General features: G+C 42.2%; 1 protein-coding gene across 1 annotated transcript in view; it reads right to left on the reverse strand.

Moving 5' to 3' along the window:
• The window catches only part of IARS2 (isoleucyl-tRNA synthetase 2, mitochondrial), a 56,727-nt gene extending 48,837 nt beyond the window's left edge, over window positions 1-7,890 (reverse strand). Inside the window, exons 1-2 of the mRNA XM_045982978.1 lie at window positions 7,505-7,890; window positions 5,923-6,045 (exon numbers count right to left, since the gene is read on the reverse strand). Coding sequence (XP_045838934.1) covers window positions 5,923-6,045; window positions 7,505-7,771 — 390 coding nt within the window. The 5' untranslated portion in view covers window positions 7,772-7,890. The remainder of the gene's footprint in view (window positions 1-5,922; window positions 6,046-7,504) is intronic.
• Window positions 7,891-12,189: the final 4,299 nt, after the last annotated feature.

Here is a 12,189-nt window from a genome sequence, read left to right on the forward strand (position 1 = left end):
AGACCTACCCTAAGGGAAGGCTACAGGAAATTCTCTAAACAGAAAGAAAACAAGAAAGGAATGTGGAAATATCAAGAAGAAAGAACATGGTGAACAGAGATACATGGGTACATACCAGAAACTTTCTGTTTACTCAAATCTTCAACTTATGTTTCTCAGCTGAAAAAATAATTAGCAAACATTGTCTTACCAAAACAGAAACATATGTGCGGAAATACGTAAGACAAGTCATGAATGCAGGATGGTAAAGGGATGGAAAGGCAAACAAACTTCTAACCAATCCATGGACCAATGAGGGATTCTCAAGAGAAATCTCAAAATATAATGAACTGAATAAAAATGTAAACTAAGGTGCGCCTGGGTGGCTTAGTGGGTTAAGCCTCTGCCTTTGGCTCAGGTCATGATCTCAGGGTCCGGGGATCGAGCCCCGCATTGGGCTCTCTGCTCAGCAGGGAGCCTGCTTCCCCTTCTCTCTCTGCCTACTTGTGATCTCTGTCTGTCAAATAAATAAAATCTTTAAAAAAAATGTAAACTAAATACAACATATCAAAATTTGTGGAACACAAACTACAGAGTGCTAACAAAAATGTATAGCAATAAAATGCATATGTTAGAAAAGACAAAAAGTCTGATCAAAAATGTAAAATCTTACCTCAAGAAACTACAAAAAGAACAAGGGAACTCAAAGCAAGCAGAAAAAAAAATAATAAAAAGCAGAATTTGAAGAAATTAAAAACAGAACAGAAAAGAGAAAATTCAATGAAACAGAGTCTGACCTTGGGCATGACAGTGCAATGAACATGGACACACTTTCCAGTATAACTGGGGAAATAACAATTTTAAAACCCAACCTGTAAAACTCCTGGAAATGGCCCTAACAGTGTACAGCAGATGAAGAAACAAGTACACGAGAAAAAATCTATAAAAATTTGGTAAGAAAAGTGAGAGTCTGTGGCATGTGAACCAAGAATCATTCCCTCCCTCCAGCCTGCCGGCTCAGGGAGGCAGACAATCAACTCAGACTAGTGCTGCCAAGAACACAGGCTCCCGCTCACTCCAGCTCCCAGCTCAGGGGCTGTCTTCCTCAGGAAAGGCAAGCATTTATGTCAGTATTTATGACCTTGCCCCAGCCACCTGCTCCTGAAGCCAAGTTCCAGGCAAGTGCAGTCAAGAGGTAAGGGACGCCCTTCCTCCACTTGGCTCCCACTCATGGAATAGAAACTATACCTTGGCTTCAAGTCTGCTGGGAATACTGAGGCTCCGATCTCACTTGTCCAGGTTCGTACATGGTGGTTCCACGACAGGAAAGGCAGGTCAAGATCACAGACTGACCCTCCTAGAAGTGCTCAACTCCGAAAGTAGGGGGATCTCTCACAGAGAAGTATACAGTTGTCCCTACTCTCGGCTGCAGAACCCTGGCTGGGAGATTTTCTCTGAGGGGAGGAATAGGCTGTAAAACAAGTAACTCCTAATCCCTTCCCAGCAACAGAGCATAGAGAAATTCAGGCCTGATGGTTCTGTATAAAACAGCAGAGGCTCGGGGCGCCTGGATGGCTCAGTGTGTTAAAGCCTCTGCCTTTGGCTCAGGTCATGATCCCGGGATCCTGGGATCGAGCCCTACATCGGGCTCTCTGCTTGGCAGGAAGCCTGCTTCCTCCTCTCTCTCTGCCTGCCTCTCTGCCTACTTGTGATCTCTGTCTGTCAAATAAATAAATAAATAATCTTAAAAAAAAAAAAAAAAAAAACAAAAACAAAACAGCAGAGGCTGTGGGGAAAGGCAGTTGGAAGGTTCATCGATCCAAGATGACACAGGCTAAAATGTAAGTTGGCTCGTTTGCAGGAGAAAACCAGAAGAGAGCGCTGGGAGGAGCCCTCCTGGATCAGAATGAGCGTCAAATACTAACACCAGGACCGAGTTCTGGGAAGGATCCCAAATTTGATGGATTAGACTACAGGACACTTTATGCCCCAGAGTGTTGTGGAAAACAATAGAGAAAACAGTTGGTAATTTTCAGACAAAACTCATCTGTTTTACTCTGAAAATTTCCAACTGTTTTCTCTATTACTTTTAATAAAAAGCCAGGAGGGAGAAGCGGATCCAAGAGGTAATTATTCAGATTTATTACAATATATTATCTAAAATGCCCAGTTTCAACAACAAAACACCCCCTGCAAGACATGTAAGAAAATATTTCTCATCACCGGCACCCACTGCTGTGCACATGCACGAGGCTCACCTCTGCAGCTACGCAACCACATGCCGACGACCAAGGCTCCCACGGCTTGCTGTCCCCACAGGCCCGGATCCAACCCTGACTCCCACCCCTCGCCGGCATAGCTATGAGCGCCTGCAGCTACCCCAGCAGTCCCATAAATGCATGCTGACAGCCAAGGCCACCAAAATTGGACTTGAACTATACTTTAGACCAAATGGACCTAACAGGCATATACGGAACACTTCATTCTACAGCAGCAGAACACACATTCTTCTCAAGCGCACATGGACCGCCACCCAGGACGGATCATATATTAGGCTACAAAACAAGCCTTAACAATGTGGAAAGATTAGGCACACAAAAAGTATCTTTTCATACCACATGGTAAAAGAACTAGAAAACAATAGGAAGAAACTGGAAAAATCACAAATATGTGGAAAATAACATATTTCTGAAAAAAACAATGGGTCAAATAAGAAATTAAAAAAAAAAACATATTGAAACAAACAAATATGGAAACACAATATACCAAACCTTGGGAGATGGAACAAAAGCAGTTCTGGGAGGGAACTTTACAGCAATAAGCACCTGCGTTAAAAAGCAAGAAAGGTGGCAGACTAACTAACGTTACACCTCAGGAACTAGAAAAGAACAAACTAAAACCAAAGTTAGCAGAGAGAAGTAAATAACAAACATTAGAACAGAAATAAATGAAATAGAGAATAGGAAAACAACAAAACTAAGTGTGGATTTTTATAAAATTGACAAACTTTTAGCTAGACTTACAAGAAGAAAAAGAACTCAAATAAATAAAATTAGAAACTAAAGAGGAGATATTACAACCCATATATGATAAACACAAAGAACCATAAGAGACTACTATGAAAAATTATGTGCCAAGAAATGGGATAACCCGTATAGGCTGGCCTCCCAGGACTGAATCATGAAAAAAACAGAAAATCTGAATAGATCAGTAACAAGTAAGGAGATGGAATCCCAACGAAGAAAAGTCCAAGACCAAATGGCTTCACTCGTTCTACCAAACCTTTATAAAAGAATGAATGAAAACCCTTTTCAAGCTCATCCAAAAAACTGAGGAGGTGAGAATACTCCCAAACGCATTCTATGAGGCCAGCATTATCATGGTACCAAGGTCAGACAAGGACATAACAAGAAAACATAGTCCAAAATCTCTAATGAATAAAGATGCAAAAGTTCTCAACAAAATGCTATCAAACCAAATTCAACAGTACTTTAAAAGGAAGCCACATCATAAGCAAATGGGATTTATCCCTGGTATTCAAGAATGGATCAACATACACAAAAAAACTGAAACACTAAGTTAATGGAAGGTAATATAGAAATTATATCTTCATCTCAATAGAAGCAGAAAAAGCATCTGACAAACGCAACATCCTTCCATGACAAAAGCGCTCAAGAAAGTGAGTATAAAATGAAAGTACCTCAACATAGTAAAGACTATGTATGAAAGACCCACAGATACCATCATACTCAACAGTGAAAAATGGAAAGCTTTTCCTCTAAGATCATGAAGAATACAAGGGTGACCACTCTCACCACTCCTATTCAACACAGTACTGGAGGTCCTGCAAGAGTAAATAGGCAAGAAAAAGAAATAAAAGGCATCCAAGTTAAAGGAAGCAGTAAAATTATGTTTACAGATGTTAACTGTGGTATTCATTTAGCGATACATACATATATCAAATCATCACGTTGGACACCTTAAACTGTTATACATCACTTATGTCCCAACAAAATGGGAGGGGGCTAAAATTCGTTCTCTCAAAAAATTGCATACTGGTGCTATTTATTATCTACCCCACGTAACTGATTACCTGCTAGTACTCTCAAAACTCAGCTTAAAGATCACTTCCTCAGGGAGACCTTCTTTGATACTGAAGTCAAAAAGTTATTCTAAAATTTACCTAGAAAAGCAAAGAAACTGACATTGCTAAAGCAATTTTGAAAATAAAATGGGAAGAATGAGACTACCCAACTTCAAGACTTATTCTGTAGCTACAGTCACCAAAACTGCGGTATTAGCAGGACAGACACAGATTAATGGAACAGAACAGAGAATCCAGAAGCAGAGCCACACATATGTGCCCAAATGATTTTTGACAGTGGTACACAAGCAACTCATTAGGGAAAGCCAGCCTTTTCAACAAATGGTGCTAGACATCCACAGGGAAAAAAACAACCCTCAGTGTAAGTCTCATACCTTACGTAAAAGTTAACTCAAAATGTATCATGGATTTAAATATAAAATTTAAGTTTTAGAAAAAAATACAGGAGAAAATCTTTAGGTCTGAAGGCTTGGCAGAGTTCTTAGATATGACACTACAAGCATGATTCACACAAAGGAAACCCCGATAAACTGAACTTCATCAAAATTAAGAACTTTTAGGGGTCCCTGGGTTGCTCAGTCATTGGGCGTCTGCCTTTGGCCCAGGGTCCTGGGATCCAGCATCACATCGGGCTCCCTGCTCCACGGAAACCTGCTTCTCCCTCCCACTCCCCCTGCTTGTGTTCCTTGTTTTGCTGTCTCTCTCTCTCTGTCAAATATATAAATAAATATTTTTTTAAAAAAAGATTTTAAAAAATTAAGAACTTTTAGAGGCACATGGCTGGCTCAGTCAGAAGAGCATGTGACTTGATTTTGGGGTCATGAGTTTGAGCCCCACGCTGGGGGCAGAGATTATTTAAAAAAAAAAAAAAAGTTAAGAACTTTTACTCTTCAACATACCCTGTTAATCGGATGAATGAAAGACAGACTACAGACTGGAAGAAATAGTTGCAAATCACATATCTGACAAAGGTTTCAGACCTAAGCTATATACATAAAGAACCCTCAAAACGTAACAGTAAAAAAACCCAAACAATCCAAGTAGAAAATGGACAAGGTTAAGAAGCCAGCAGATTCAGTCCAGTGAGGGCTGCTTTCTAGGTTCACATACCACCACAGCTTCTCGCTATAACCTCATAGGGCATAAGGGAGATGAGGAAGCTCTCTGGGTCTCTTTCTAATGGCACTAATCTCACCCATAAGGCCTCTGCCCTCATGACTTAATCACCTCCCAAAGGCCCCCAACTCCAAGTACCATCACATTAGAGATTATTAGGCTTAAACATATAAATAAACATATAAATTTAAGGGCAGGGAAGAATAAATACTCCGTCTACAGCAACTACCTAACATTTATATATTTTACTTGTCTTATCACATCTTTCTCCATAAAGACAAGACTCATCCATCTCTGTTTTGTTCCCTGCAACTACCAGAGTCTAGAAAAATGCCTGGCACATAGTAGGTGCTCTCTAATTATTTACTAAAATATTTACTAGAGTAAAATAACAATAAGCTCAAAGCAAATACCAGAGATGTTATTTTTCACATAGCACTAAAGCTGTTCATTGGTGCTTTCAATTATGACATTTTAGTTTTACAGTGCCTGGGTAGCTTGGTTGAGTGTCTGACTCCATCTCAGCTCAGGTCTTGATCTCAGGGTTGTGAGTTCAGGCCACCTGTTAAGCTCCACACTGGTAAAGAGCCTACTTAAATACATTAAGTTTTAACCATCAATGCAAATTTACATAATTGTCATAAAATTAGAATACACTCTTTTGCAAAGTGTACTTAAATAAAGGTTCTTCCCTCAAGTCTTATAAATTAAATTACAATTACCTTATTTAAAGCATGTCCAACATGTGGGTCACCATTTGCATAAGGAGGTCCATCATGAAGACAAAATTCTGTTTTGGCTTTTCTTTCTCTTTGCCATGAATAAAGTTCTGAAAATCCACATTTCTGTTTAAAAAGAACCAAACATCAACCAAATTCATACTCCCTGAATCTTACCATAAGTAACAGCCAGCATTTGCTTATTTCCTATCCCATACCATTGTACTCAACTCTAAAACCCAATGGTGAGGTACTAAATGCGCATCGGGGGCCTCATTTTCTAAAACTTTTTAATGGTTTCTCCATAGGCTTCAGATTGAAACGTTAAGTTCTTTATAAGGTAAACGGGGCCCAACAAAGGTTAGTACCACGGATTTCTGGCCAGTCTCTGAGCACACCCCATTCTCCACTCCTCAGTCCAGCCAGGCCGAAGGGCCTGCAGACCACACTCCAGACCCCCCAGACCCTCCCCAGCCGCCCCCCACCCCACACACAGACACTCTATTCTTGCTCTCCTTTGGCCTCAACACTTGCTACCTTCCAAATCCCAACATTACTCACTGAAGCCCTACTCCCCTTCTCACACCTACTGTGTACCCCTGGCCCAGTCACTTTGCCCTTATGGGCTTGTTCCCTTATTTGAAAAAAATGGTAGTAATAGACAATTCACAGAGTGTGAAAATTACACCAGAAAACACTGAAATTGTCACAGTTCCTAGCATATCCATGCTACTGAACAAAACACTTCTAAAAAGATGGCCAGGAATGCCTGGGTGGCTCAGTCGGTTTGGCTCAGGTCTTGATCCCAGCTTCCCGGGATCGAGTCCACATAGGGACTCTTCTTGCTCGGCAGGGAGCCTGCTTGTGCGCGCGCTCTCTCTCTCTCTCTGACAAATAAATAAATAAAATCTTAAAAAAAAAAAGGAGATGGCCAAAACAGGTTTATGAGTCTAGAACTCTGATAACTGCCGTAAGAAGATTTAGGCTAAGCAAACGTACAATATATGCTGACTCTCGGAGATCCTAAAGACTCCGGAATTACAGACGCTAACAAGAGAATCGGCCTTAGAAAGTTCAGTCTAGGACGCGAGACAGATGCAGATCTTAGGAAGGCGGCTGGGAGGCAGTGAAGTACAGCTACTCTACTCCGCAAACCCAGAATTCCAACGAGGCGCCTACTGACACCACAAGAGTAAGCTTCAACTGTCCCACATCATCGAATTGGCATTTGTATCTGTCCATGTTAATTTGCTTTTCACACGCCACTGGGAAAGTGTCCAAATTGAACTTTTGGGGGCCTAAAAAAAGGGGGGGGGGGACTTCTAGTCAGTGCCGTGCTGCTACGTGAACATCCTCTTCGTGACTCGGCTCTGGAAGCTCGAGGGAGTCACCCCGAGGTTTCCGCGCAAGAAACCCTGGGCGGAGCAGATGATTTCCACTGGCCCCGGCCGCGACGCCCCCGCCCAAAGGGGTCCGGGGCCTGCCGCCAGGTCCCACCCGCCAGGGGTGTGGTCGCCCGGAGCGGCGGCAGGCGAAGGCCTGTCTTCCCACCGCCCCCCCGGCCAGGTCTGGCCTCCCTGCCCACCTGCTGGATCTCCAGCTCTGTGTCCGGCTGCTGGCGGCCCAGCAGCTTCATGGGGAAGCTGGTCTGCGGGAGCAGCACCGTGTCCCGGTATCTGCCATTATTCGAGCTCTGCAGCTGGTTACTGGCCCCGGTGACTGACCGCACCAAAAGCCTCCCCGTCGTCCCTCGCCACCCCGGGTGACAACGAAGGCGGGGCGGCACCCATAAATTCCGGGCCGCGGTCAGAGCCGCGGCTCCCGGCCCGCGCGGGTGCAGCCCCCAACGCATGGCGGGCCAACCCCGGCCTCCCCAAGAGCGCCAGGTCCTCCGCGGGAGGTTCCCGCCGGGGATAATGAAAACCAGGACCCCAGAGAACCTCCACGAGTTCTGCCGAGTGCGCACGCGCGCGGCGCACGGAAGGGGCGGGAAGCAGGCCCTTCCCAGAGACCACAAGAAGACAGCCATCCCGGGTCTTGGAAGCAACCGGGGCGGGGCCGGGCTGACTCTGAGGGGCGGGGCAAGGTGTGGCGGGCCTGCCGGGGCTCAGATTTCAATCACAGAGCCCTGACTTTGTTTTTTTAATGTATTTAGTACATCCAGTATATATAATATATAGCAAATATTTAAGAATTTTTAGTATAACTAAGATATTATCACTTCAACCTGTAATTAACATAAAATTATAAAACGATTACATTCTTTGTTTCAGTCCGCATTTTACACACATAGCATCTCGATTTGGGTTAGTAATTTGCCAAACGCTCAACAACCACACGGAATAATGGCTACCTCAGGGGATAGCATCTCTTTAGCTGAGTGCAAAGTTCAGTTCCAATATTGTAAACCAACCTAATTATGTAATTTTCAGATTCCCTATATCGCACTCGGTATGTCCACTTACGTCCCACGCCTACAGAATTGTATACAGATGTAAGACTTGAGATCTGGTTTCTGACTTCTATCTACCCGCCTTATATCCCACTTTTTGGAAGTTTGGGTTAGGCCACTTTTACAATAAAAAGTGAAAATAGCATTAAGCATTTGTCTTGCAACAAGACTTCATAGAGGCAGCAGGCACCCTAAGCCACCAGAGTGGCCCCACCAAGCTCCTGTCCTGGGAATTACTCTCAGCATCTCAGCATCAGCTGCTAGCCCTTTGTGTTTGTGAGCATCTGTGCTCTACCTTGATGTATTTTGGGCATTTGTCAGCAAGATGTGTCCTAAGGAATCAGGAAAGCTTAAGAAAAGTTATTTTGGGGCATCTGGGAGTGCTAAAAAATTTTCCATTTAAATTAATGATAATTGCTTCTTTGCTTTATTCCATTTAGACTTATGAAAGTTTTCATAGGAACACGACTTTGAGCGAGCAGGGCAAAATCTTTATTTGGTTGGCCAGGTCATTGCAGTTCACAATTGTTACCTTTTCATTGTAAAGTGTACTTCTCTCCTCTTATTCATAAGACACAACATCTAGAAGACTTGGCTTGCATAAATTAAAAAATGGACCAATTTTCACAAAAATAAAAAGAAAATTTTATATGGAAAAACATACCAAAAAGTAAGAAGGCAAGCGGCAAATAGTAAACATTCACTGTCAGCTTCTTCCCAGCTCCTTAGCTCATTTAATTATTAAACCTCATAAAGTGAAGACATAACTGCCAAAACAACCCTGTGTGGTGAAGGAGGTGTTATGGTTATTGCCATTTTACAGATAAGGAAACCGAGGCACATAGTGATAAGTAACTTACCCAAGATCACACAACTAAGAAGTGGCAGGGCTGGGATTCAAATCCGGGCAGTTGGCTTCCGGTACCCATATGGATAATCACCATAATATATTACCACTCCTACACTATACTGTGGAAGAGAACATTTGCAAACACATTTTAAAAATTAATATCTGGGGTGCCTCCGTGGTTCAGCTGGTTAAGCGTTCAACTCTTGATCTCAGTCCAGTTTTTTTTTTAAAGATTTTATTTATTTATTTGATAGACAGAGATCACAAGTAGGCAGAGAGGCAGGCAGAGAGAGGGAGGAGGAAGCAGGCTGTCCGCAGAGCAGAGAGCCCAGTGCGGGGCTCGATCCCAGAACCCTGGGATCATGACCTGAGCTGAAGGCAGAGGCTTTAACCCACTGAGCCACCCAGGCGCCCCTCAGCCCAGTTTTGATCCAGGGTCATGAGTTCAAGCCCTGCAATGGGCTCCACTCTGGGCATGGAGCCTATTAAAAAAATTCATATCCAAAATGTATAAGGAGTTGCTACAAATCAGGAAAAAATATATAAACAACCTAATGGGAAAAAAAAACTCATAGGATAAGAATAGGCAATTCATAGAAAAATGGAAAAAGCCAATATACATACTCAAATATACTCGAACAAAGATACTCAACTTTAGGAGTCATCAAGGACAGGCAGTTAAAACAAGATACCATTTCCATCCAACAGATGAAAGCAAAAATCAAGAGGTTTGGTAACAAGGACTGGGAGGGTGTATGAAATTGGCCTCTCTCACAATGTTGGTAGTAATGTATAATTTATACTGCCTTTTTGAATGGCAGTTTGGCAGTATGTGTCACCATTTCAAAGGTATTTCACTTTGGACCTGCACTTCTGCATCTGGGAAAGTATCCTGTGAACTTTAGTCTTAAGAAGCACAATAAGGAGTGCATAGAGGAGCTCTTCTAACCAGCCCCTACATAACACATTGCTGAATTCAACTGTGCTCTCTGTCTCCCCATAAATTCTGCCCTGAGGGTACACTCAGCCTTCAGCACAGAAGGCTACTCTCTATGCACCTGCACACTTTTCTCCTGTTGATCTTACTGTCCGTTACGTCTATCCTTAGTCTTATTTAAGCCAGTTGTACTTGTCATGTAATTACTTAATTTAATGATAAAAACGAATGTATGCTTAAAATGGTAAATGTTGTTATATATATATATATATTTTTTAAAGATTTTATTTATTTATTTGACAAACAGAGATCACAAGTAGGCAGAGAGGCAGGCAGAGAGAGAGGAGGAAGCAGACTCCCTGCAAAGCAGAGAGCCCGACATGGGGCTGGATCCCAGAATCCTGGGATCATGACCGGAGTGGAAGGCAGAGGCTTTAACCCAATGAGCCACCCAGGCACCCCTGTTATATATATTTTTACCACAATAAATGGTCTGCCTTAAGCCTCAGAGTTACTACAAAAATCAAATGCTATTATATAGGTAAAAGCCTTCCGAAGAATCCTACGTTATGGTAGCCATTTGTTGATGTCGCTCTCTGATGAGTTTTTGCTTAGTGGAAATTAATTGTTTGTTTTTAGCTATAAAAGTGTGGGAGTTATTGAAGAGCATGCAGAATCAAAAATGGTTCACTGACTACTCTCTTCTCAAACAATTTTTTTTCTTTTAATGCAAGGTAATTGCTTTTATGAAAACTAAGGGGAATCCCCTGAAGGGTCCAGTAAAGTCTCCAAAACAACAAACTGCTGTTGAGTTAGGTGAAGCTAAAATAAGTGTATAGTAGTGGGGAAAATACCATAAAAAATTAGAAGTATTCTGCAGCTGGAATGTGGCTAAGTGTCTAAATCAGAAAACTAAATGGTGCATTATGGCTCCACAGTATCCGGAGAGACAAAACAAAATTCCAGTCCTAGGACACATGCTCTAAGGAAAGGCCTGGCAGAGTATCATTTGCATTTTTCATTTCTTTTAAGCAATGAGAGTGTGGTCATGGGCTACTTATCTAATTTAAAAGCAAAGTAGTACCTTTATACTATATATAGAGAGAATATATATAAAGGATACTACCTTAAACAATACAAAATGACTGTTCTCTTTGATAGTTTTTCTTGCTCTGAGTTCTACTCCAATAATATAGTGGGTTTCGTTTCCTAATCAATTTGACAATTTCTGTCTTTGAATGGATGGTTTTAAGCAATTTACATTTATTGTTGTAACTGATACGTTTGCTATTAACTCTGCCATCTTATGTTATTTATGACATTATAATCACGTGCCTTTTTTAATATTGAAAAAAAAAAAGCGTTGCCATTCACTCTACTGTTTTCATCGCCTACCTCCACACACAAACATAAACACAGGGAGGCACAAAAAGTGTGCTCCTTAAGTATATGGTGAAAGTCTAAGTAAATAAGGAGGCAATTTTTGCTTTTGCCTGTTTGTGTTTACTTTCGTTAGTGCAATAACAATCATAAGCAGATTTTCTTCTGTCCTGCAAAAAACAAAAAACCAAACACCAACCAACCAATCCCAGATCATTAACGTAACAAATCATTATCTGGTCAGGAAAATAGGGTCTCCCTGGGCTTACTGGCAAGCATACAAAAGGGTCACAGGCCCTTTTAAGAATCTCGTTAAGTGCTAAAACAAAGAAAGAAAGAAAGGAAAAGGAAAAAGGAAGCACTAGCGACCATTCTGCCTAAAGCCTTGCTATTGGGAGCGGAGGCAGAGGTGGACCATGGACCTGAAGCCAGTCCACGGACACCTGGAGTTTGGGCGTAGGCCGTCGCCGATCACCGCAGTGCGGTATTACTAGTCCCCTGAACATTTTAAGAGTGTACAAAGTGGACCGGAAGACGCCAGAAATTAGAATGAATCTTAAAAGTAGGCACACCTCTCGCTAAGACAGTAGGCGACACACGCCACCGGAGAGTTCAGGGGAAAACACGGAGAAATGGAGTTTTCTGGCGGGT

This window comes from Meles meles, chromosome 17 (genome assembly GCF_922984935.1).
Source record: "Meles meles chromosome 17, mMelMel3.1 paternal haplotype, whole genome shotgun sequence".
Lineage (NCBI taxonomy): Eukaryota > Metazoa > Chordata > Mammalia > Carnivora > Mustelidae > Meles > Meles meles.